Consider the following 22269-nt stretch of genomic DNA (forward strand, 5'->3'; position numbering starts at 1 on the left):
TCGTGTTCAACCTATGGAAGGTGAAAGTTGGAAGAACGGCCGGGTCAAGTTTATCCCTCTGGCTAAAGATTCTATTTTCCATTGGGAACTTTCTGGTTATTTTCTATTAAAGCAACTAGGCACGACCCACATCTTTACTGAAGAATCTATTCTAATTCTAAAATCCCAACTTTGGGTCATGGATTCCCCCGGGGGCCACTGTTTTACTATGAGCAACACAATCATCTGTAAGTATTCTAGGCATCACCCATAGTCCAGACAAATAATATCTCATATATGTATGTGCTACAACTTTTCCAATACATATATATGTGTTAATAAAATTCATCTACACATGCTACCAAGTTCTGAGTAATTTTGAGTCATTAGTAGGTACCAATAACTGACACTATTTTGCAAGGGTCTACCAAATGCTTTCTCATAGTTGAACAGCTTAGGAACCAGAATTTTATTTTATTATTTTATTTTATTTTATTTTTTGAGACAGAGTCTCACTCTGTTGCCCGGGCTAGAGTGCCGTGGCATCAGCCTAGCTCACAGCAACCTCAAACTCCTGGGCTCAATCAATCCTCCTGCCTCAGCCTCCCGAGTAGCTGGGACTACAGGCATGCGCCACCATGCCCGGCTAATTTTTTCTGTATATATATTTTTAGTTGTCCAGCCAATTTCTTTCTATTTTTAGTAGTGACAGGGTCTCGCTCTTGCTCAGGCTGGTCTCGAACTCCTGAGCTCAAACGATCCTCCCGCCTCGGCCTCCCAGAGTGCTGGGATGACAGGCATGAGCCACTGCACCCGGCCAGGAACCAGAATTTTAAAAGGGAGGCCCAGAAAACATTTCAGTTAACAAAATAATCACTTTGGACATTATTTGTATTGTCCAAAATGGACTGGGCACTTCCAGCACAGGCTGACCAGAGGTCACTTGTGCTCGCGCCAGATGGATTAGATATTAAAGTAGATCAATGATAAAAGGGAGGCAAAGGAGTGACCCTGGGCTCCGGGGCAAAGGATGCGGTTTGCTGCAGCCCTGCCCTGTCAATCAGTAACCCGGCGGAAGCACCGCCCAAGGTGTGGGCTGAACCTGCTCCATCGGCTCAGTAAAGGGGTCTCCCCGGGAGGGGGCCCACGACTCAGAAGCGACAGGAGGAAAGGGGAGCAGAAAAGAATCTCTTCGCCCGTGTTTTCCTTGGAGAAAAGTGCAAGCAGCGATGACGAGTGCAGTCAATTAAGGAAGGCGGAGGGATGTGGGTTAGGGAAGGGCGACTGCCATGAACACGTGTTTTCATTCTGTTATTTTCCACGACACTAATCACGTTTCATCTCCTCTTCATTAATGGTCTCCCGGCAGCCACACGCTGCAGAGGGAACACAGGACCTGCCGGTTGAGGGCACACGCTCATTGTTTGTGGCTCGAGTCAAAAGCCACCCCTCCGCACTGCAAATTTTCCATCCACGAGCCTCTCTGCCAGAAGAACATTCTGGGCTGAGACGGGGCGGGCAGCTGATGGAACCAGATTTGTTACTGTTGCTGCTGTCTCCTAGTTTGGGTGCTCCGCTCTCTCCCGCCCCCTCTGGTATCTGCAGCCACAGCTGGTGTTGATGACAGTTACGGTGGCTGTGGCCGGGTGACTGAGCGTGGGAGCCCCAGGCCCCCCAGCTCAGCTCTGGAATTGACAAGAGACAGAAGCGATATTCGAGATCGTCTGATCCAAACTCCTTGCTGTACTGAAGAAGCAGCAGAGGTCTGCAGAGGTTAAAGGACTTGCTGAAGATTAGACCAATTAGTGGGAAGGTAAGGCTAGAAGTCAGATTTCTTACTTTAATTCCATACTCAAGTTCAATCCAAAAAATAAAGACTGAATGTCTATTACAGGCAGGGACAGATGATCACCTTGTTAATCAAAAGCACAGCTACCAGCCTGAGTAAGAGCGAGACCCCCGTCTCTACTAAAAATAGAAAGAAATTATCTGGCCAGCTAAAAATATATATAGAAAAAATTAGCCGGGCATGGTGGTGCATGCCTGTAGTCCCAGCTACTCGGGAGGCTGAGGCAGGAGGATCGCTTGAGCCCAGGAGTCTGAGGTTGCTGTGAGCGAGGCTGACGCCACGGCACTCACTCTAATCCAGGTGACAGAGTGAGACTCTGTCTCAAAAAAAAAAAAAAGCACAGCTATAGGAAAACTATTCTCTGGGAATGCACAGTGAGGTGGGGCTGAGGACCCTAACATTGCCTCTGCCCCTCCAGAAGCCCCCCTAATAGCTCTTTCCTAAGGTTTCAACCCTCCAAGGACCTGCCATATATTCCAGCCTCTTCTACAATTTACACCATAGATAATACCAAGAGCACACACTGAGTCAGTCAAGTTGACTCTGAGAGGTTTCTGGAAGTGGAAATTCCCTCGGGAGATTCTGGGGAGCTTAGTGGGGCCTGTCCCAAGAGTGCCCTCTAGTGTTCCAAGATCGGTTACTGAAGTGGGTGATCTATGAAGCGTCTTGAACTTGCCAGTCCGCTAAGCTTTCTGGAAAACATCTAGCTTTGTCAGATCAAATACTGGCCAGCCAGTTACATTTGCATTTCAACTTGAACTTTTAGTATAAGTATGAATTTAACTCGGTGTCATGTCTTTTCATTTGCTAAATCTATTTTGCTACTGAAGTGCAGGGACTTAAAATGTACACGAGAAAAGAAATATTGAGAACATTAGAAGCATAATGGTGGGTTTTTAAGACATCCATCTGAAAAATACCAACTAAAAATTAGGAAATGCTTTTCACATAACGCATAAAACTCTAAGTTATAGAAAGAATCGACATGATAGAAAAAAATTCCAAATTCTTTGCACTATTATTTTATAGCCTTATTTTAACTCATCTGATTCCCTTAGTTTAGGACATAATTCCCCGCTCTCCCACTCGGGACCCCCCCCCCCCCCCCAGCAACGCCAGCCGGAAGCTCTAACAGATGCCAGTTGTTCTGAACTCGGTACGAATGAGAAAAGATGAACTGGGGTTAATATCAAGCCAATTTCTTGCGGCATCCGCCTTGGTCGTATTACCCAAGGTTGGGGGCAAGGAGACATTCCAGCTGCGCTGGTGGCAGGCCAGCTGCCACTCCCATCTCCGCTTGGCTCCTCATACGGGTTCTTCGGATTTTTCAAGAGCAGCTTCTGAGTCCTGTGATAAAGCCAAAATGTGAGACAATCTCCAAACAAATCAAAACTCTTGGCCCACTCAACAATGGGCAGGGCCAACTATTTTTGCTCCTGAAATTTAGGTACTTAAAATGTGCGGGAGAAGGCCAGGCGCGGTGGCTCACGCCTGTAATCCCAGCACTCTGGGAGGCCGAGGCGGGAGGATCGCTCTAGGTCAGGAGTTCGAGACCAGCTTGAGCAAGAGTGAAACCCTGTCTCTACTAAAAATAGAAAGAAATTATATGGACATCTAAAAATATACAGAAAAAATTAGCCAGGCATGGTGGTGCATGCCTGTAGTCCCAGCTACTCGGGAGGCTGAGGCAGGAGGATGGCTTGAGCCCAGGAGTTTGAGGTTGCTGTGAGCGAGGCTGACGCCACGGCACTCACTCTAGCCTGGGCAACAGAGAGAGACTCTGTCTCAAAAAAAAAAAAAAAAAAAAGTGTGTGGGAGAGAAGAAATATGAAAACCACTAGGACCCTACCATGAGGTGTTTAAGGCATTCTTTTCTGAAGAACTCAAAATACTTTCCAGATGCTGTTGCACTCTTTCCAAGGTTGTGTGTGTGTGTGTGTGTGTGCATGCATGTGTGTTGGGAGGGCGAGCCATGCATTCATGTACTCACAGATACCTACTGAGTACTAACTAGATCCCAGGCCCCATCCTGGTACTGGGGACATAGTAATGGAAAAACGACAAACTTCCTACCTTAATAGACATACAGATTTCGGGGGGAGTAGAGGGGCTGTCTGTGGAAGTAACATTCCAGCAACCGTGTGAGGAGGACTTTCTTAGCTGTTTGCAAGCGCAGCCCCTGGGGCTCGGAGCAGGCAGTGACGTACCCCAGGTGCAGCCACTGAGGGCAGCGCAGGGACAGGGTAACCATGACGCACAACCTGGGCTCCCTCCACTACCCACTGCGACCTCCCAGCCCCAGGGAAGTAGAGGCAGAAACAGAAGGAGCGGAAGACACAGGATAACACGGTCTCACAGCTACTAAGCCAGGAAATAGATCAGGTCTCTTGCTTCCAAATCCAGTTTTTGTTTTGTTTTGTTTGTTTTGTTTTTGAGACAGAGTCTCGCTCTCTCACCCGGGCTAGAGTGCCGTGGTGTCAGCCTTGCTCACAGCAACCTCCAACTCCCGGGCTCAAGCGATCCTCCTGCCTCAGCCTCCCGAGTAGCTGGGACTACAGGCATGCGCCACCATGCCCGGCTAATTTTTTCTATATAGATTTTTAGTTGTCCAGCTAATTTCTTTCTAATTTTAGTAGAGATGGGGTCTTGCTCTAGCTCAGGCTGGTCTTGAACTTCTGAGCTCAAATGATCCGCCCACCTCAGCCTCCCAGAGTGCTAGGAATACAGGCTGCACCACCGTGCCCGGCCTAGACTAGCAATTTTAACTTGATCTTGTCAGAATCAATCTATCTATGATACAAATGTAGCTACACACAGCTAACTCTTTACTTAGATTAACACAATTAATCACACAATAACCCCTGAGATACATACTATGCTTGTCCCTATTTGCAGCAAAGGCAATTAACGAATGCTGAGGCTAGAGGACGTGGCTGATGTTATTTAGACACTAACTGTGACCTGAACCTGTGCGATCTCATTCCAGAACCCAGGCTCTTAGCCACTACACGAGGATATAGCAGGATCTCAGACAAGTGCATCTTGGCTGATATGTTGAATTTTCCAGAATACAAGACGGTTGTCACTTGAGTGGTTGTGCAGTACCAGTAAATGTAGTTACATTTTTATCTACAGACTGTGGCAGGTTTTTCGCACATTCCCAGAGAATTGGGACTAGTGAAGTGGGTCTTAGATTCTTCAGCCATGAAATGATAAGAGTGAACCAGATAATTCCACAAAGTCCTCTTCAGCCCCCAAATCTCATGACTCACTGATTTTGCACAGCATAAGCCGTAACAGCACATGAAGTATTTTTCAATATTGGTGATAGTGGAGGATGCTGTCCTTCTTTTTAAGAAACTGGAAAATGAGCAGACACTGTGTTGCCTACACCTTCACCCTAATGTAGTTTTATTTTTTTTAAAAAATTAAACATATAAATGTTATTATTCCACAGCTTCCAACTGTTAACCTGAAATTATTGAAAACACAAAATCCAAAGGACAGAAACTTCCTTCTAGGAAGATATTGATTAAAAAAAAAAAATAGCTGGCCAGGCGTGGTGGCTCACGCCTGTAATCCCAGCACTCTGGGAGGCTAAGGCGGGAGGATCGCTCAAGGTCAGGAGTTCGAGACCAGCCTGAGCAAGAGCGAGACCCCGTCTCTACTAAAAAATAGAAAGAAATTAGCTGGACAGCTAAAAATATATAGAAAAAATGAGCCGGGCATGGTGGCGCATGCCTGTAGTCCCAGCTACTTGGGAGGCTGAGGCAGGAGGATGGTTTGAGCCCAGGAGTCTGAGGTTGCTGTGAGCTGGGCTGATGCCACGGCACTCTAGCCTGGGCAACAGAGTGAGACTCTGTCTCAAAAAAAAAAAAAAAAAAAAAAAGCTAATATTTCATGGGAAATCAGCTCCACGGAAGGCAGCCATGAAAAATCATAGCTATGCAGGCTATGGTGGGGGACCTGGGATGCTAAAAGAAGAAAGTGCAATGCAAAAAAATGCACCTGTAAAGTGACAATCACATACACTTACTGCAGGTGTGTGGACAAAGACTGCAAATGGAACAAGGAAAAACACCGATATTTTAGAACAGTGAGATCCTGCAACATTTTTTTTTTTTAACTTTTATCCCACTTTTTCAACGTAGTACGTATGCAGAAGTTCATCTCAAGGAGGCAGGTGTCCCCGAAAGAGGGCTCAGAAAGAGGTTGACAGTCCCACGGAGAGGAAGGGTCACCTGTAGTAACGAGCCCCCCAGAGCCCCAGGAGGAGCAGCAGGACGAGAGCCACCACACAGACGGCCACCACGGTGACGCTCCGCTGCCGTCCCAGGCCGGCGTGGCGCAGCTCCCACCACTTCAAGTCTCGGTGCTGACATCGCTCCCCGACGAAGCCAACCACACAGCTGTGACAACACACAAACACAGGTCATCAGAGACGCCCCGCTGAAAATGCTGACGTTTTCCAGACGCCATCTCCAGCCGCCTCTCACCCTGTGCATTTCTAGACTCGGCCCTTTGGAAGCATCTAGAAAATCCATCAGGGGTTGGTGGGAAGCACAATAATGTACAAGTTAACGCAGCATGGACTTTCCCTGTTAGTCTGCTTGCCCTGGGATTGACAGGGGATTATTTGCATACTGCCTCTACAAGGCATTGCACAACATTGACTGAAGATCAATTTCTGCTAGGCTGAAATCCTAAGGAGCCGCCTTTGAAATCCCACACAAAGCAATTCTGCCCTCAGAGCCAAAGGGAATCTTGGAAACAAATCCTTGGCCAGATTGCAATGAGTATAGGTCAACGGAAAGAGAGATCTGAAGGCAGAGTCCCTCTTGAAACCAGGCCATGAAAGAAGAATATATATAGTCCCTGCACGGGACACACGACCTCGTCTGCGGAGGAAACATGTTTCCCTTTTTAAAAAAAATTTGGGGCCGGGCGCGGTGGCTCATGCCTGTAATCTCAGCACTCTGGGAGGCCGAGGTGGGAGGATCGATCGAGGTCAGGAGTTTGAGACCAGCCTGAGCAAGAGCAAGACCCCATCTCTACTAAAAATAAAAAGAAATTATCTGGACAACTAAAATGTATATAGAAAAAAATTAGCCGGGCATGGTGGCGCATGCCTGTAGTCCCAGCTACTCGGGAGGCTGAGGCAGGAGGATGGCTTGAGCCCAGGAGTTTGAGGTTGCTGTGAGCCAGGCTGACGGCACGGCACTCTAGCCCGGGTGACAGAGCGAGACTCTGTCTAAAAAATAATAATAATAATAATTTTGTCATCACTACTGGCCCAAGGGAAAAGGTCTCACTGGTGACATACATACAAACATTTGCCTATTTTCTTCAAGGCGGGAAAACTACATGGAGGAAAAAAGAACATTCACCCACAAACACCCCGCTGTCTCATTTACTAAAATTATCGGTGACCAATTTACTGTGGAACCTTTCTAAAGTCAATGAAACAAGGCTGCCATCTACTGGGAATAGGAGTTTCCAGAAACTACGGAGATTTCGGGTAAACGTTTGTATTTTATAATATTGTTCTTTGCAAAGGCGTCAACTTTAAAAACATCCTTTTATTTAATTTTTGATGGCATAGTCTCATTTTTCAGATGAGGAAACCGAGGCTCAAGGGGTTAGTAGAAAGTCACACAGCTAATGAATGACACGTTTGATTCCAACGGTTCTCTGGTTTCAAAGCCTGTATTCTTTCTACCACACTATGCTGCTTCCAAAAATGGTTTTATGCTCTGTTTACCTCTGGAAGCCTGTTTTTCTAGAACTGACCATGTAAGAGACAATAGGATCTGAGTAGAGAAGCATAAAGAACCATCACTATTCCACGATTCCCTGCATACTGTTTTAATTCTAGCTATCTTTGGTTCCAGCCATTTACTGTCAATACCTGTTGGATATTGACAGGTCACACCTCTAATCCGCTCAGAGATCTGGGCCCTCGAGGAATATGTCAACCACATGGCCAGAGTCCTGTCACCAGCCAAGACGGGTTGTTCTAGCAGAGCCTTTCTGAGCCTTGTAAGACTCAGACTAGTCAGCTAGCATTTTATAAAACCTAAAACACCCGTTCTTTGGGTTATTATTAATTAGTTCTTCTGTTAAACTAAACAAAAGATTCCCTGGTCAAAAAAGTTTGAGTTTCCATAGTCAAATAATTTCAAGGCATTCTGGACTAAATCAAGGCAAATAAGGCTTTTTAATGTGTTGTGGTAGACCGTGAATTAAGCATTGAATATGACATATTTCTCAAAGTGCTTTGACTACATGACCTGTCTTTCAGAAACAAGTCACAGCACTGATATTGTGGGGTCTTGGGCCAAAGAAGACCTACCCAAAAGGATGTTTGGCTCAAAGCCAGGACAAAATGGATGAAGACCCCCTGAGAATCTCCAAACCAGGAAAACTTTATTATTATTATTATTATTTATTTATTTTTTTTTTAGAGATGGGTTCTCACCCTGTCACCCAGGTTGGAGTGCAGTGGCATCATCATAGCTCACTGCAACCTTGAGGTCTGAACCTCAGGGATCCTCCTGCCTCAGGCTCCCGAGTAGCTGGGACTACAGGCATGCGCCACCATGCCCGGCTAATTTTTTCTATATTTATTTTTAGATGTCCATATAATTTCTTTCTATTTTTAGTAGAGATGGGATCTCGCTCTTGCTCAGGCTGGTCTCGAACTCCTGGCCTCAAGTAATCCTCCTGCCTTGCCCTCCCAAAGTGCTGGGATTACAGGCGTGAGCCTCCACCCCTGGCTCCAAACCAGGAAACCTCGGAGGACTACCTTGGGCATGAAGACTTCCAGTTCTCACTTCCTCTGCGACCCTGGGGACAGCCCGGGGCTCTATGGATCTGAGGGGAACGTCCACTGCCTCCAAGCAAAGAAGGAAGAGCTGGCCCTTCAGAAACCTGCTTGCAGCATGAAGACCATTGCACAGAATGGCGCCTGCCAGGAATTGTTTCTAGTAAAAGTCACACTGGTAATCGCTCCCTACAGACTCGTCACTATGGAATTAATAAAACATAAAATGAGGTCACCAGGGCAGGAGGAGGGAAGGGTTGAATGCTTGATTAAATCACAGTTTTTATTAAACATACAATTCAAAAACAAAGTTAGGATCCAGATGGCTATGAACTGTGATGATAGTTTAAATATTGCTTTAGATTAGAGGTCCTTACATTTGAGTGTTATTCTGCAGTTTGTTATTTTGTAGCGACTCATGTTTAAAACGTTATCAGGGAAATACGATATTTTCATCAGGATTTAATGACAGAAAGAAAAGCAGTGTGCTAACGAGTTCATCAATCATTTAATGAACTGGTGCCGTCAGATCCAAATGAAAATACTGTACTAAACGCAGTATGTAACCCTGTAGTGACCTTTATATTATGATGATGAGTTTTATAATCTAAAGTTAAAGTATCATGGAGGAAATCGACCACGATCTAGTAAACCAGGACATTTGTTTTTACAATTTCATTATTTAGGATGATTAGAAACAACAAACAGGCAAAAAAATTTTGATTTTTAATATTAAAATCAAGGATAACTATTGTAAGTGCTGGATTTATCTTAGGTTATAAAATTATAACATGTAAATAGGAACATCGAAACAGAATTCTACTAGAACTGAGTCATTTTTACTAGCATTTATGAGCATTTTCCATTATTTTTGTCATTATGACATATTGATACTTTGTCAGGGAATGTAGCCTATTCTTCTAGTAATTCAGCCTCTATTTCTGCTCATGATTACTGCTAAAATCATAAAAGCCTTTAAGTTCACAGTACCAATTTGTGAGGATCAGAATACCTCCCTCAGGGATGGAAAACATTCTCAAAGGGTTAGTTAGGAGTCTAACCCTGGAAGACCTATTTATTTTTTGCTATCAGTTTCCTCCTATTGCCTTGAAAATATGAAATTGATCAAAAGGAAAAGCTGATGCAGAATCAGCTATTGGGTTTTTTTTGTTTGTTTTTTGGGTTTTTTTCTTTTTGAGACAGAGTCTTGCTCTGTTGCCTGGGCTAGAGTGCCGTGGCATCAGCCTCACTCACAGCAACCTCAAATTCCTGGGCTCAAGTGATCCTCCTGCCTCAGCCTTCCGAGTAGCTGGGACTACAGGCATGCACCACCATGCCCGGCTAATTATTTCTATATATATTTTTAGTTGTCCATACAATTTCTTTCTATTTTTAGTAGAGATGGGGTCTCGCTCTTGCTCAGGCTGGTCTCAAACTCCTGACCTCGAGCAATCCTCCCACCTCAGCCTCCCAGAGTGCTAGGACTACAGGTGTGAGCCACTGTGCCTGGCCAAAAAATATATTTTTTTGTTTGGAAAAAAAAATTGAAAAAAAATATTTTTGGACCCTGGCAAGAAATCCAGCGTGAACACGTACGTCACTTTGGTGGACCCAGAAACACATCACGGATATGCACACACATAACCCACAGCATGTTTGGCAGAAAACAAATCAACGTTTTAAGGAAGTCTCCCACAAATCTAAATTTTATTCTCACAGAATGAGAACTTTCATTCCTAGACTATACGAGCAGTAACATCAAATTATTTGAGTAAAAGGGAAAATCGCCAATGGCTCCGATTTCTATTTACCACTGGTGGCTGGGGGTGGGGAGGTCCTGATACACCAAGAGGGTGCAGTGAGGTGCACACACAATTTATATGTACATCTTTGTATTTTTCCTAAAAAAAAAAAAAACTAATAGAAGAAAAATATGCTCAGTATAAATTGTACATATGAGCTAGAAGTTACGGATGGAGAGCTCCATGCCATCAGAAAGACAGTCCGACTCACTTGCACGCGTAGCTGTCCACGGCTTCTACATACATGCACACGCCATCATGGAGGCAGTAGCCGTCGTGGGACGGGGGACACCCCGGGTAGCTATTTCGGTCGGGGTAGCGGCCATCTTCCCTGAGGTCAGAGGGTGCAGTAGAGTCTAGAAGAATCCAAGACATTTCTTTTATTTTCTGAAGTGGTTAGGGTCTTTCAGGCATGACCATCAGGAACTAATTTCTGTGAACAATTTGTAAAGTCTTTTAGTGACAGCAGAAGTCCCAGCAGTGACAACGGGGTCACTCTCCAAGACAGACCTTAAGTCGGCATCCCTTAGGCTCGGTATTATCTGATACAAAGCGCGCTGCGGGCAGGTAGGAGAAGGGGGTGATCCTCAACCCCCACATGAATTCGGAGTCACTGATCTCATTATAAAAACAAATCTGTCACCACCCATGTGAAATGACAGCTAGCTTTGGGTCTCGCTGAGCAACTGGTATCTCCTCGTGGCTTAAAAGCTACCCACCAGTACGCAGTCTGACGCCTGCAATATCCTGGGAGTCTCAGAAATTTCTCCGCGATGCTTTCTTCTAAACACTGTTAATATTTAACTTTCAGGGCGGCCCTCGAGGACAAGATTGTAGCAACAGTGACAGGGAGAAACTATTTCCCTAACAGAGGGAATGTCAAAGCAGTGAGGTCTCTTTTATTGAAAGGCTCGCTGCTTCTCAAAAGCAAAACATCAGGGTGTGTAGCTGACTGTAGAAATATGAGCAGTTTTTTGACATCTTTAAGAAGAGCAAACTATTGTAGAAAAATAACGTGCTAAAAAAAAAAAGAGACTAAGTAAGCACAGAATTTTTCTCTCTTAGGAGGTTTTCTGCCTGCAGAGCTAAGAGGCAAACAGCTGCCAGTGGGGATAATTCTGCCGTTATGGAGAGAAGGTTCAGGAAACAGGAGTGAACCACTATGAACTTTTCAAAAGAAAGAGCAGAGAGCCGGAGCCCTAATTCAGATAAAGAAATACTGACTTTTTAATGTTTTAAAATCCTTGAGAGCGATTTAAAATGCTGAGTCTAGGCATCCTCACGGACCTGCCCAGCCCTGCAAAATTTATCCAGCAGCCCCAGAAAGCAACCTTAGAAACTGCGACATTAGTTGCACAGTTAAAAAGAAACACTTGTGTTCCCACCTTTATTAAAGGGTGAGACATAAAAAGCGATGTATTCGAGATGCTGGTTACATTAAGACAACTTGGACCATTTCGAATTCTCAAGCCAGCACCATCCCCATCGGGAAAGCCAGCTCTCCAGCCTGGTTGAACTGAATGGCTTTTTCTAGAATCTCTAACACAAATGCACGGGGGCGCAGAATTCCCCTGAACCCTGCCCTTGCATGGAGCCCGCCCACCCACCTACCGGGGCAGGGCAGTCCGGGTGCAGATGGGAGCCCAGCACACATGCAGGAGTAGCCTCCCTCCGTGTTCGTGCAACTGGCGTTTGCCCCACAGCGGTGTGTCTCCTGCTGGCACTCGTCAACGTCTGTTAGGAAAGTCAGAGCAGGGAAGAGAAAAGCGGGGTGCAGAGGAAGAAAGTGGGTCATGCAATCGGAAAGTCCAACCCTCTGGAAAAAGAGCGTCTTCAGCTTCTGTCCTGGTGCGTGTTCTCGGAGCCTGGTGCATTTTTAGGTTTAGAGAGACCATCGTGAGTGCCGGACAGAGAGATGAACTGGGTCCCTTGCTGCATGCCCACGCAGGTGTCCTACGCTTCCGACGACGGAAGGCTGGAAGTTTTCCTCCTTCTTGGAAGGAAAGGAGGCTTCTCCAAGTTGGAGGCTGGTTAACTACCTCTATCTAGGCAAACATTCAGAAGCTCAGACCCTAAAGATTCATACTTATCTTTTCCGAATAGGCGCCCAGCATGGGCATATGTGTTATATCAAACACAACAGTCTTGCTTTTTTGACATAAATACGAACTACGACGTAAATAAGTCATCCTTTCTTTCCCAACCACCCATCTTTTTCTTTCTACAACCACCCTAACATCTAGGTTCCTTCCTCCTCTCAATTTTACGTCACTGCCAAAGGAACAGCCTTACTGCATTCCTGGATCTCCTGTTTCCTCTATTCCAAACCTAAACACCACAGCCAGATAATTCTCCTTGTCCTGCGATGAGGATAAATCCATGGCTCTTGTTGCCCAGAGCTGCACCATCCAATATGGCGGCCATTGCCAAGTGGGTCTTGAGCACCTGAAGTGCATCTAGTCTACACTGAGACGTGCTGTCAGTATAAAACACACACCAGATTTTTTTTTTATTATTTTTTTTTTTTTTCTTTTTGAGACAGAGTCTCACTCTGTTCCCCAGGCTAGAGTGAGTGCCATGGTGTCAGCCTAGCTCACAGCAACCTCAAACTCCTGGGCTCAAGCGATCCTCCTGCCTCAGCCTCCCGAGTAGCTGGGACTACAGGCATGCACCACCATGCCTGGCTAATTTTTTCTATATATATTTTTAGCTGTCCATATAATTTCTTTCTATTTTTAGTAGAGATGGGGTCTTGCTCTTGCTCAGGCTGGTCTCGAACTCCTGAGCTCAAACGATCCACCCACCTCGGCCTCCCAGAGTGCTAGGATTACAGGCGTGAGCCACCGCGCCCGGCCCAGATTTTAAAGACTTACTACCAAAATAAAAAAATATATAAAAATCTCAATTCTTATATTGATTGTATATTAAAATGTTAATATTTTAGATATAGTAGAATAAATAAAACTATAGTATTAAATTAATTTCACCTGTTTCTCTCTTTTTTTTTTGTAATGTGGTGACTAGAAAATTCAGGACAGCTCTGTCTTAGAGAAAAGTAAAACCCCAATAAAACCTGACCCTCAGATTTCAGTCTTCCACGAGTGTAACCCAACCTATCTGTTACAGACTGAATTGCATCCTCTCAAATTTGTATGTTGAAGTCCTGACTCCCAGTGAGACTGTACTTGGAGATGGGGTCTATCAGGAGGTAACTAAGGTTAAATGGAGGCATAAGGGTGAGGGCCCTAATCCAACAGGATTGATGTCCTTAAGAGAAAAGGAAGAGGCCGGGCGCGGTGGCTCACGCTTATAATCCTAGCACTCTGGGAGGCCGAGGCAGGAGGATCATCTGATCGTTTGAGCTCAGGAGTTCAAGACCAGCCTGAGCAAGAGCAAGACCCCCATCTCTCCTAAAAATAGAAAGAAATTAACCAGACAACTAAAAATACATAGAAATTAGCCGGGCATGGTGGCGCATGCCTGCAGTCTCAGCTACTTGGGAGGCTGAGGCAGGAGGATCACTTGAGCCCAGGAGTTGGAGGTTGCTGTGAGCTGGGCTGACGCCACGGCACTCTAGCCCGGGCAACAGAGTGAGACTCTGTCTCAAAAAAGAAAAAAAGAGGAGGAGACACCAGAGTGTGCACACTGTTTCTCTCCCTCTCCCTGTCCTCCTCTCCCCGTCCCCGTCCCCACAGTGGAAAGGCCAAGTACGAGCACCAGGAGTAGTTGGCCATCTGCAAGCAAGAGATCCTTCACCAGAAACCAAACCAGCCAGCACCTCAGTCTGGGCCTTCCGGCCCCCAGAGCTGTGACAAAATGAATTTCTATTGTCCAAGCCAGCCAGTCCCTACGGTATTTTGTGACGGCACACGCCACCTGACCAGCCTCCGTTTCTGATCTTTCCCCACATGTAGCCCGTGCTCACTGCTCAGCCAGGCTGTTCTGCACCCCCCAGATAAGACGTGTGACTTGTCCACACCCAGAACACTCCCACCCCTTTATGTCTCTCACTCCCCGTGCTCCCTCTGGACGCCGCTTCCTGCAGGAAGTCCCTCCCAACACCCCAGGTGACTCTCCCAGTTCCAAACAGCCACTGTGGCTTTTGCTTTTCTTATGACGTGAACTTCTCTTCACCACTGTTCACAGCCATGTTGCCTTTAGATCATACTCTCCTTGCAAACAAGGTATCGCGCCCCCCCAAGACTCCCACACTGTGTCTCTGCACCCCAGTAGGGGCCGAGGAAGTCCTCACCACGTTGAATCATCATCCCGACTGAAGGGGCCTGAGGACCCCGTGCCAGCCAGGCGGGCAGGGGCACGTCACCCTGTTGCATGTTCGATTCTGGAAGAAGGCGGGTTGCTAACACAGGGAGAACCCAGAGCCTAACGAGTTCAAACACCCGAGAGAGGATACCTTCCTTTCTCTTCCAAGGAAATTAAACATGAAGCCTGTTTGTCTAAATGATCTACGAGTCTGCTTAGTTGGAGCCGGTGACATTTTCCTGACCGACAGCCAAGTATGCGCTTAAAAGAGCATTGACGGATGTCTGCGGACGGCACAGAACCGATCTGATACGGGTCTGATTTAAATCACCCAGAGCCGGAAAACTGATAGTTCGGATTGATCTTTCATCTTTAACCTTGAATGTGGGTGCAAGCGGGATCGTTTGAGTTTCTTCCTCCCGGGGAAAAGATTTTAACGTTTTCAGAAGAAGGAAAAGACAACACTGAAAGAGAAATTTTAAAGCCGTGTAAAACTTCAGATAACCACTTCCCTGAGGCCTCGGATGGGCTCCGGCGGGTCGTCACTTGCGTGGTGACGCTGCTGACACCTGGGAAGACACGAGACATCCGTGACTCGGGCTCTCCAACCGACATGCCACACCCAGCCCTTGGCAGAGGATGGCGCTTACGAAAGAGGTTTTAATCATTCTTCACTTGTATCCAAATGTCAGTGGCCTGACACTCCAACTCATTGAACTTATCAAGAAACACCTGAGGGCCGGGCGAGGTGGCTCACGCCTGTCATCCCAGCTCTCTGGGAGGCCGAGGCAGGAGGATCGCTCGAGGTCAGGAGTTTGAGACCAGCCTGAGCAAGAGCGAGACCCCGTCTCTACTAAAAAAATAGAAAGAAATGATCCGGCCAACTAAAAATATATATAGAAAAATTAGCCGGGCATGGTGGTGCATGCCTGTAGTCCCAGCTACTTGGGAGGCTGAGGCAGGAGGATCGCTTGAGCCCAGGAGTTTGAGGTTGCTGTGAGCGAGGCTGATGCCACAGCACTCTAGCCCGGGCAACAGAGTGAGACTGTCTCAAAAAATAAAAACAAGCAGAAAGAAAAGAAAAGAAACACCCGAGGAGCCTGGCACAGAGCACATCTTTGCTCTGTGCACACGATAGTAACTTCCAGCAAACCCACGCTGGCTCTAGCGTTCACCGTAACTCACTTGCCAGATTCAGTGACGAAGAAATGCTGTCTGGTCCCCCTCACGATGGCTCAAGGTGTGGAATATTGATAAGACACGGGTGTCTCCAGAACCCCAGAGAGAGAATGAGAAAGCCAGCGGAGGAAGGGGCTTGGAGCTGAGCACGGCAGGAAGAGCGCAAGGGCGTGCACTTGACTTTCACCAAGAACAGAACTATGTCAGTTCGAACAGGCTGCACAACTCCTGTTTCAGTCTTGACGCGTGCATCACCCCAATCACATCCTGTCTCCTCTCGGCCCACCACACCCACAGTGGTTCCTTAATTCCGAGGCCTGCCTGCACCCCCCTTCCCCGGCTCACGCGCCCTCTTACCGAGACAGTGAACCCCGTCTCCTTGGTAGCCTTCCGAACACTGGCAGACGTAGCCGCCTTTGGTGTTGAAGCACTTGGAGGAGGCGGGAGGGCACACTGGGACGGCCAGCTCACATTCATCTATGTCTGCGGGCGAAAGTATGAACTGGTGAAATATTTAGGCAACCCCAGTATAAATGGGAACAGCGGGAGAGAATAAGCATCATCTTGCGTTCAATCACTGAGCGCTTTGCAGGCACCGTTTGCAAACATAATGCAAACCCTGCATCTTGGATGCAAAGTTCACTCCGGAATCAACGTTCACAGCATCCCTACCCAACTAGCTCAGCGTGTGCGAATAAATCGCTTTGTGCCAGATTTTCAGACCGTCAGGCCTGAGACCTTTCTTTCCAGGAATCGCTAGCTTATAATTTTGAAGCTATCGATAAAAAACAGGAACCATGGAGTATTACTCAGCTATAAGAAATAATGGTGATTTAGAGTTTCTTTGGTTCTCCTGGAGAGAGCTGGAACCCATTCTACTAAGTGAAGTATCCCAAGAATGGAAAAATAAGCACCGCATGTACTCACCAGCAAATTGGTTTCCCTGATCGTCACCTAAGTGCACATTTGGGAATAACACCAATCGGGGGTTGGACAGAGATGGGGGGCGGGGGAGGGGATGGGTGTATACCTACATGATGAGTGCAATGCGCACCGTCTAGGGGAATGGACACACATGAAGCTCTGACTCAGGAGGGGAGATGGGGGGGACATGGGCAAAATACATAACCTGAACTTTTGTACCCCCATAATAAGCTGAAATAAAAAAAAATAGGAACCTATCTATCAAAATCTATTTATTTGACTAACACTTAGGACCTAAGCTTTGGGGAGTCAGGGGGAAGTTGTGTTTTTATTGGAATTAGTGAATTCATAAATTTGACTTGAATTCAAATTCATGCTTCTGAAGCTAACTATAAATTCCTCCCCTTGGCCGGGTGCGGTGGCTCACGCCTGTAATCCTAGCACTCTGGGAGGCCGAGGCGGGTGGATCGCTCGAGGTCAGGAGTTCGAGACTAGCCTGAGCAAGAGTGAGACCCCGTCTCTACTAAAAATAGAAAGAAATTATATGGACAACTAAAATATATATATACAAAAAATTAGCCGGGCATGGTGGCGCATGCCTGTAGTCCCAGCTACTCGGGAGGCTGAGGCAGTAGGATCGCTTAAGTCCAGGAGTTTGAGGTTGCTGTGAGCTAGACTGATGCCACGGCACTCACTCTAGCCCGGGCAACAAAGTGAGACTCTGTCTCAAAAAAAAAAAAAAAAAAAAAAAAAAATAAATTCCTCCCCTTAATGTCAACTGCGTATATTGTATACTCTTACTACAAACCCAATGTATTATATGTTTATCTTCTAAGTAAATATATTTAGGTCTCATATTTTCTATGCAAGTCATCCGTTTTTTTAAAGCTACCATGAAATAACTTATTCAAACCTGCTGATTATTACACAAATCCTTCCAGAGATTTTTGAGTCCGTAAGAGCAGGAAGAATGTTTCAGGTTCACTATTGTCTAAATATGCGGGTTTGGCCTTTGCTCTTACCGGAGCATAGAGTTCCATCGCCAGCAAATCCTTTCAAACACTGACACGTGGCATCCTCTCCCTCTGAAACACACCAGGCATGCGTGCTGCAGCCCGCCGGGGCACAGGCATCTCGGTCTGCAAACAGTGGGAACCGCACGCGATTATTTCCAGACCGTACAGAAGAAAATCTGACGTTTTGGATTCTGCAGAACAGTCGAGCACTCTCTTTCCCAAGTTCTGACACAGGTTAATCTCCAAGTAGAAATACTTCATTGACCTATTGGCTATATCTACAGGAAAAGATCCAAAAGCCATGTGGTTCTGTTTGCATGCTCTTAATAAACTTTGAAAGAACTATCTGGTATTCAAAGAGCCCTGTGTGAACTGACTTATCATTTTTTTAAAAGCATTTGCAAATTTGAACAATAAAATTGCTACAAGTAAATAGATTCATCTTTCAAAAGGTTTATTATTTATTTGAAAATTCCCAGGCTGGGCATGTTGGCTCACGCCTGTAATCCTAGCACTCTGGGAGGCCGAGGTGGGTGGATCGCTCGAGGTCAGGAGTTCGAGACCAGCCTGAGCAAGAGCCAGACCCCCATCTCTACTAAAAATAGAAAGAAATCATATGGACAGCTAAAAATATATATAGAAAAAATTAGCCAGGCATGGTGGCGCATGCCTGTAGTCCCAGCTACTCGGGAAGCTGAGGCAGGAGGATTGCTTGAGCCCAGGAGTTTGAGGTTTGGTTTCAGCCTGTGAGCTAGGCTGACACCACAGCACTCTAGCCTGGGCAACAGAGCGAGACTCTGTTTCAAAAAAAAAAGAAAAAAAATAAATAAATTTTAAAGAACTACCTGGTATTCAAAGAGCCCTGTGTGAACTGACTTATCATTTTTTAAAAGCATTTGCAAATTTGAACAATAAAATTGCTACAGGTAAATAGATCCAACTTTCAAAAGGTTTACTGCTTATTTGCAAATTCCCAACCATTTTGACATACAGAGTCAATCCATTCTTATCCCCCAAAGCCTAGTATGTACCAAGTAGATCTGTGCACCAACACAGCGAGGAGATTCAATCTTAAAAAGATTTCTTGTCAATTTACTAATGTCATATATAATAGCATATGTATGTCACGGTGTGTGTTTATTATTAAGATTGATGCAGTGACTTGCAAACCTCAGGGCACTTTTTACAAAGTCACGAACCGTATGAGTTAATGCCGTAAATGGATCATTTCATTTCATACTCCACTGAGATGCGGATGCCCCGGAGAACAGAGTTGCGTGTTTTTTTTTTTTTTTTTTTTTTTTTGAGACAGAGTCTCACTTTGTTGCCCAGGCTAGAGTGAGTGCCGTGGCGTCAGCCTAGCTCACAGCAACCTCAAACTCCTGGGCTCAAGCGATCCTCCTGCCTCAGCCTCCCGAGTAGCTGAGACTACAGGCATGCGCCACCATGCCCGGCTAATTTTTCTATATATATATATATATATATATATATATTTTTTTTTAGTTGTCCATATAATTTCTTTCTATTTTTAGTAGAGACGGGGTCTCGCTCTTGCTCAGGCTGGTCTCGAACTCCTGACCTTGAGCGATCCACCCGCCTCGGCCTCCCAGAGTGCTAGGATTACAGGCGTGAGCCACCGCGCCCGGCCCAGAGTTGCATGTTGAGCCATCAACACGAGCAAGATTTTTTCTCTTGCTTTAGCTACTTATGTATGTAATCACTCTCTAAATGCCACCCCTGACACACATTTTTTTTTTTTTGGAGTTGAGGGATCTGACATACCACAATCAGATATAAACCCTCATCTGTCTACTCACTGGTAAGTTTGCTCATCTGAGTAAAGAAGAGATAAAAGAAGTTTTCCAAACTTGCTCATAAATTAAAGAAGGTTAAATGATCTAAGCAGGGATTCAGGCGCCGTGTGAATGCAGACATTGGGTAATTGCATTTGATTTGCTTAGCTATTTGAGCGAGAAGATTCCTCTTGTGGGAACAACATACCTTTCCGGCTGGCTTGGTCATCTCCCATCACTCGTGACTCCCAGATAAGTTCACACCAAGTCAATTATCCATTTGATTCGGTTTTTATTTAGAAGACTAGCTCCCAAATAAAACATCTGCTCAGAGTGTAGAGTGGACAGTCTCCAGTTACCCAAGACATTTTAAAGCATTTGCAGAATTATCTTGAATTAGAACAGGATTCCGGATCTATCTGGTAATTTGCGAAGCCCCAGGGAGTCGTGTGTAATGCAAAACAATGGTTATGCAGCTGTAGGAGGGATGGCGAGAGCCCAGGTTCTTTCTGCTACAAACCAGCTCTGGAAGGAGCCCCTGTGCCCACGCTCCTCCTCTCTAAAACATGCGTGACAACTCCTGCCACGTCTATTTCCCACAATGGTTGTAAGGACTAGAAGAAAAGGTGATTTTTAAAAAAAAAAATCCTTTGATCAAGAATTTTTACTGGTCAGATTCCTGCCAGCAAAAAAAAAAAACAAAAAAACAACATTTTTTAAATATTATACATATTTAAATAAGGATGATAAAGAAGAAAGATGCCATGACAATCTGAGTAAGAATTAACCTCATCACGCTAGAAGAGATTCCAGCAGGCCTTGTTAGTAAAATGAAGTTTTCAAGTTTTGGGTGTGGTTCTTTTTTTTTTTTTTTTTTTAGCCGCACATGTTTTGTTAAAATAAAATGTTACTCAGTAATATAAACAAACAAAATGTTTCAAAATCAAGGGCAGGGACCTTGAGTACAGGGGTGGGGTTTGCAGAGCTGAGCTTAAGCCCAGTTTGAAAACCCCTGGCTCGGGAGTGAATACACAGTGGCTCACACCTAGCACTCTGGGAGGCCGAGGCGGGTGGATTGTTTGAGCTCAGGAGTTCGAGACCAGCCTGAGCAAGAGCGAGACCCCATCTCTACCAAAAATAAAAAGAAATTAGCTGGACAACTAAAAATATATAGAAAAAAATTAGCCAGGCATGGTGGCGCATGCCTGTAGTCCCAGCTACTCGGGAGGCTGAGGCAGGAGGATCGCTTGAGCCCAGGAGGTTGAGGTTGCTGTGAGCTAGGCTGACGCCACAGCACTCTAGCCCGGGCAACAGAGTGAGACTCTGTCTCAAAAAAAAAAAAAAAAAAAAAAAAGACTTAGGTTCCCTAAAGTGGTTACACACTGAGAAACTTATTTGGCATTTTGGTGATAAATGTGTAAAATAGAAGAAAAGAATCATAACATTTGTTGTTCATGGACTTTCAGCTACAGTTGAAGCAACCGACCTACATTTGCTTATCAATTACTATCAACTTTTCATACTAATGAAATCCAGCCAGGCGGGCCTCCTCCCAAGAATACTAGGTACGCAAGAGGCCACACGAACCTGTTCTGCCCTGTCTTTCACCTTTGTTCCCAATTCATGGTTCTGAAAAGAACGCTCGGTCCAAAGACTCAACACGTGCAGTTCACGTCCAGTCTAACACAAAGCGCTCTCTCTCAGGTGTGCCATTTGGGAGAGAAGGGCCTGTCCAAGGTTTGGCTTCATCAGCCTCGTGTCCCCAAAGACTTAGATTTAGCCAACATGAAGTTTGAGAGAGAATTCAGAATTTCTCATTGGTAGAATGGAAACTGCTGGAACCCAAGTTGTATCGGAAAACTAGTTATTCATACCTGACACCATGATCTCGGCAACCAGCGTGTACTGAACTTCTGTCATGTTGTCTTCTGACACTCTGGTCTCAGAGAAGGTGTCCAGGGGTGTCACTTGGTCACTTACATCAGCTACGCCACCTGGTGAAGGTCAACAGATGAATTCATTGAGCTTTTTCATTTCCAGGAAAGTTTGATTTAATTTATATTGATGGCCATGCATTGGTTGTGAGTTCAGACTCGTTGTTTTTTTTTTTTTTTTTTTTTTTTTGAGACAGAGTCTCACTCTGTCGCCCGGGCTAGAGTGCCGTGGCGTCAGCCTAGTTCACAGCAACCTCCAACTCCTGGGCTCAAGCGATCCTCCTGTCTCAGCCTCCCGAGTAGCTGGGACTACAGGCATGCGCCACCATGCCCAGCTCATTTTTTCCATATATTTTTAGTTGTCCATATAATTTCTTTCTATTTTTAGTAGAGACGGGGTCTTGCTCTTGCTCAGGCTGGTCTCGAACTCCTGACCTCAAGCGATCCTCCCGCCTCGGCCTCCCAGAGTGCTAGGATGACAGGCGTGAGCCACCACGCCCGGTCTCTGGCATTTATTTCTAAGCCTGGCCCCACCCCACTGTAGAATGGAGCGGGGATAGTAGCGGAAGATTTTCCAACTAGAAGTCAACTAAAGGTGATCTGCAATAAGGAACTCAAAACTCATCAGAGGAAAACAGACGCTTAGCATTCCTAAAACCAGGGAAGCTTTTAAGAATATAAAATATTAAAAATCAGCAAAAGCATAG

The 22269-nt window shown here is 45.6% G+C and overlaps 1 protein-coding gene across 4 annotated transcripts in view; it reads right to left on the reverse strand.

Moving 5' to 3' along the window:
* Positions 1–22269, reverse strand: part of EGF (epidermal growth factor) — a 65026-nt gene that overhangs the window by 4736 nt on the left and 38021 nt on the right. For 2 of the 4 annotated variants that reach the window (XM_069459208.1, XM_069459206.1), the window contains 7 exons: positions 21503–21622; positions 17842–17958; positions 16253–16378; positions 12065–12187; positions 10665–10809; positions 6070–6237; positions 3058–3175 (listed from right to left, as the gene is read on the reverse strand). In XM_069459208.1, coding sequence (XP_069315309.1) covers positions 3058–3175; positions 6070–6237; positions 10665–10809; positions 12065–12187; positions 16253–16378; positions 17842–17958; positions 21503–21622 — 917 coding nt within the window. The remainder of the gene's footprint in view (positions 1–3057; positions 3176–6069; positions 6238–10664; positions 10810–12064; positions 12188–16252; positions 16379–17841; positions 17959–21502; positions 21623–22269) is intronic. The other 2 variants (XM_069459207.1, XM_069459209.1) reach the window with 2 other exon arrangements.

Source organism: Eulemur rufifrons, chromosome 26, assembly GCF_041146395.1.
Source record: "Eulemur rufifrons isolate Redbay chromosome 26, OSU_ERuf_1, whole genome shotgun sequence".
In the NCBI taxonomy this organism is placed as follows: domain Eukaryota; kingdom Metazoa; phylum Chordata; class Mammalia; order Primates; family Lemuridae; genus Eulemur; species Eulemur rufifrons.